The 4,240-nt window shown below is 50.6% G+C and overlaps 1 protein-coding gene across 1 annotated transcript in view; it reads left to right on the forward strand.

Annotated features, from left to right (window-relative positions):
- Positions 1–401: 401 nt before the first annotated feature.
- The window catches only part of CLEC17A (C-type lectin domain family 17, member A), a 26,661-nt gene continuing 22,822 nt past the window's right edge, over positions 402–4,240 (forward strand). The window contains exons 1-2 of the mRNA XM_011953217.1: positions 402–515; positions 668–760. Coding sequence (XP_011808607.1) covers positions 473–515; positions 668–760 — 136 coding nt within the window. The 5' untranslated portion in view covers positions 402–472. The remainder of the gene's footprint in view (positions 516–667; positions 761–4,240) is intronic.

Consider the following 4,240-nt stretch of genomic DNA (forward strand, 5'->3'; position numbering starts at 1 on the left):
AGTGGAGCGATCTCGGCTCACTGCAACCTCTGCCTCCCGGGTTCAAGCGATTCTCCTGCCTCAGCCTCCTGAGTAGCTGGGATTACAGGCACCTGCCACCATGCCTGGCTAATTTTTGTATTTTTAGTAGAGACGGGGTTTCACCATCTCGGCCAAGCTGGTGTCACATTCCTGGCCTTAAGTGATCCACCCACCTCAGTGTCCAAAGGTGCTGGCATTCCAGGCGTGAGCCACCACGCCAGGCCAGTTGTCATTGTTCCTTCTGTGCGCGAATCCAAAGTGGGGAGAAAGGCTCTGTGTGTGTGTTTGAGCATGTGTGAGGTCTGAGGGCTTCCCATCAAGACGAATTTGCATGTATTTGACTTTGAAAGGAAAAGGGAACTGAGAGAGCCCCCAGATGCCTGAGTAGGAGAGACAGGGGACAGAGGTTGCCAAGCCTTGGCTGCCACTTGTCAGGTTCCTTGTGTTAGACATGCATAATCTGTATTCCATCACTGGGTACCCGGACCCACCAGGTAAGGCCCCGGCCAGGCTGGGGCTGGGACCCAGGTGTGATCAGGACCCAGGGTACAGAATCCCCACCATGGGGCAGCTGAAGCAGAGACCAGGGCTTGAGGGATGAAGGGAGGAGGGAATGGCTGGGCGCTGACTTGCCTTTCCCCGGAAGGGACCATGGAGGAGGAGGAGGAGGAGGAAGAGGAGCAGGAGGAGGACTATGAGAACATGGCACCTCCCTACAAGGACCTTCCTCCCAAGCCAGGTAAGAGGACTTTTTGGAGCATGACCTGGGGGAATGCAGAGAAAAGGGTCTCCAGGGGGCATTGACTGGGCATTGTAGATATACAGTCTCCTCTGTATCCAGCCCATGCCGGGCACCGTGGAACCCACACCCTGCCCAGGAGGACCTGTCAGTCTGATGGCGGAGTCGGGTTTGGGTACAGTCTTGGTGAGCAGGGCTGAGAGAGGAAGGGTCAGGAGACTGGCCAAATCCTTGGGGGATTGAGGGCTCAATTAGAGGAAGGGATTTTGGGGTGGGACTTGAGGGATGAGTAGACGTTTCTGAAGAAGAGAAGTCCAGGAGAGAAATGTTGGGGGCAAAGTCCCTGAGTCACAAAAGCTGGTGCTTGAGAAACTGGGAGTGGACTGTGGGCTCCCAATCTCCTCCTCTTTCCACCCAAAGCCCAGGTTTTATTTAGACTTGGATCTCAAACCCAAGGCATGGCACAGGGTTCAACAAGAGTCTGATAAGTGGTTGTAAAAGTGGAGGTTTGGGCCAGCCACAGTGGTATGCGTCTGTAGTCTCGATATTTTGGGAGGCCAAGGCAGGAAGATTACTTGAGGACAGGAGTTTGAGACCAGCCGGGGCAACATAGCAAGACCCCATCTCTGCCAAAAAAAAAAAAAAAAAGTAGAGGTTTGGGCCATGTGTGGTGGCACACGTCTGTAGTCCCAGCTACTTGGGAGGCTGAGTCAGGAGGATGACTTGAGCCCAGAAGTTCTGGGCTATTGTGAACTATGTGATCAGGCATCTGCACTAAGTTTGGCATCAATATGGTGACGTTTTGGGAGGAGGGGACCACCAGGTTGCCTAAGGTGTCTGAGGATGGGTTTCCAGGTTGGAAATGGAGCAGCTGGACACTCCCGAGCTGATCAGTAGTGCGACTGCTCCTGTGAGTAGCCGCTGCACTCCAGCTTGGGCAGCGTAGCGAGACCCCAATTCTAAAGAAAAGAAAATGAAACTGGAGGTTGTTGAGGTTTTCCTGGGTTTACTGCCACCAGGGACCCTGAGGCCATGAGAGATCCCAGGGGCCCAAAACACAAAATCCCTGAGATACACTGATGGTCTGGTCCAGGTGACCTTAGACAGGGGCCATTCTGTGAGGGCTAAGGCTGTATATCCCTCATCTCTGGGTCCAGAGTGGGGCCACCTGGGAGGTCCAGAAATATGGTGGGACTTGCATGAGGTAGGAGGTGAACTGGGCTGTGTTGTTTCACTGCCTCATCTCCAATTTATGGTCCTAATGTGACCCTCAAGCCCTGGGTCTACATATATGACCAACCAATCCCATTCCCTTCTTCAGGACCACGTCTCCTCCAAAAGCACAGTCCTGTCCTCACCTCCACATACAATCTCGTATCCACTCTCCAATCCAACTTCATCACCCTCTCTCCTGCAGCCCAGCCTCGACTCCTTCCCCATTCCCAAACCTGGCAAGGACTCTGTTCATCATTCTAACCACATCGTGACCTTACCCACATCCACCCTGTCCCCAACCCGTTTTCCATCCCATCCCACCCCATCTCAACTCCAATTCTAATCCAAACCCCACCTCATCTTCATCCCCGTCCTCAAACTCAGCTGTGTTTTAGTGTTTTGAAATCCCCTCCATCCCCTTCCATCCCTTCTCCTTCCAATCAAACTCTCAAAGAGACACACAGAGAACTGTGAATTGTCTGAGTGTTAGTTTTGATGAGAGGAAATCAGAAAATTTAAAAAAAAATTTTTTTGAGACAGGGTCTTGCTTGTCACCCAGGCTGCCCTGCAGTGGTGCAATCATAGCTCACTGCAGCCTTGAGCTCTTGGGTCCAAGCAATCCTCCTACGACAACCTCCCAAGTAGCTGGGGTTACAGGCATGAGTCACTCTCTGTAAAGCCTCATGTGAAGCTCAGGGTCTGCATATATGGCTCATATGACTCTCAGGTGCTGTAAGTTCTGCAGAGATGACTGTGGTAGTCAGCCTTCAAGACGGGTTCCCCATGACTGTTACATTCTCATATTCGCACCCTTGTGTAATCTCTTCCCACAATGACTCAGAGCTGGTCCGTGTGATAAGTAGAATACTGTATAGTGGAGACCATCCTTTGCGAGTGGTGGCTTCTATCTTTGCCTCTGCCATGTTGTGAAGATGCCCAATCATCCCTTTGGAGAGGCTCACATGGCAAGGAACTGAGCCCTCCCACCAACAGCCATGTGAGTGTATCATCTTGGAAGCAGATCCTCTAGCCCCAGTCAAGCCTGCAGATAGATGACTTGCAGTCCCAGGCAACATCTTGACTACAATCACACAAGAGATCTCAAGCTAGAACTACCCAGCTAAGCTGCTCTCAGATTCCTGAAACACAGAAACTGTGAGATAATAAATGCTTATGGTTGTTTAAGCAGGTTGGTATTTCACCCTGGAATGTGGGGGAATACTTAGCACCTATCCCCTTAACATCTTGTTACAAATGTGACCACTTCCAGGAGGTACTTCCTGACTACCTCCCTATGTTAGCTTTTATCCTATCCCATTGCTCTGTTTTATTAGGTTTAGAGCAAAAATACTTAGTCTATATAAAAACATATTTTAATGTTTCTTAATTTCTTTACAATTATTATTATTTTTGAGACGGAGTTTCACTTTTGCTGCCCAGGCCGGAGTGCAATGATGCAATCTTGGCTCATCGCAACCTCCGCCTCCCAGGTTAAAGTGATTCTTCTGACTCAGTCTCCCTGGCAGCAGGGATTATAGGCATGCGCCACCGTACCCTGATAATTTTGTATTTTTAGAAAAGATGAGGTTTCTCCATGTTGGTCAGGCTGGTCTCGAACTCCTGACCTCAGGTGATCTGCCTGCCTCGGCCTCCCAAAGTGCTGAGATTACAGGCGTGAGCTACTGTGCCCAGCCTCTTTTCTTTTCTTTCTTTCTTTTTTTTTTTTTTTTAAGAGTGGGATCTCCCTCTGTTGCCCAGGCTGGAGTGTAGTAGTGCAATCATGGCTCACTGCTGCATAAACCTCCTGAGCTCAAGCAATCCTCCCACCTCAGCCTCCTGATAGCTGGGACTACAGGTGTGCACCACCATGCCTGGATGGTTTTTTCTATTTTTTTTTTTTAACAGAGATAGGGTCTTGCTATGTTGCCCAAGCTGGTCTTGAACTCCTGGCCTCAAGCAATCCTCCTGCCTTGGCCTCCCAAAGTGCTGGGATTATGGGCATGAGCCACTGCTCCCAGCTTATTTCTATGTCTCTTTACTGGTTTATTGCGTCTTTGGTCTAGATTGTAGGAAGAAGCTTATCCATCTCTTACACCCAGGGCTTGGTGCTCTGTAGGGGAGCTCAACTGGGAGTGGGGAGGGGGGAGGGGGGTGGCTGTTGTCATTGCTCCTTCTCCTCCTTCTTCTTCTTCTTCTCCTCCTCTTCTTCCTCCTCCTCCTCTTCCTCCTCCTCCTCCTCCTCTTCCTCCTCCTCCTCTTCCTCCT

This window comes from Colobus angolensis, unplaced genomic scaffold (genome assembly GCF_000951035.1).
Source record: "Colobus angolensis palliatus isolate OR3802 unplaced genomic scaffold, Cang.pa_1.0 Scaffold36, whole genome shotgun sequence".
Taxonomy (NCBI): Eukaryota; Metazoa; Chordata; class Mammalia; order Primates; family Cercopithecidae; genus Colobus; species Colobus angolensis.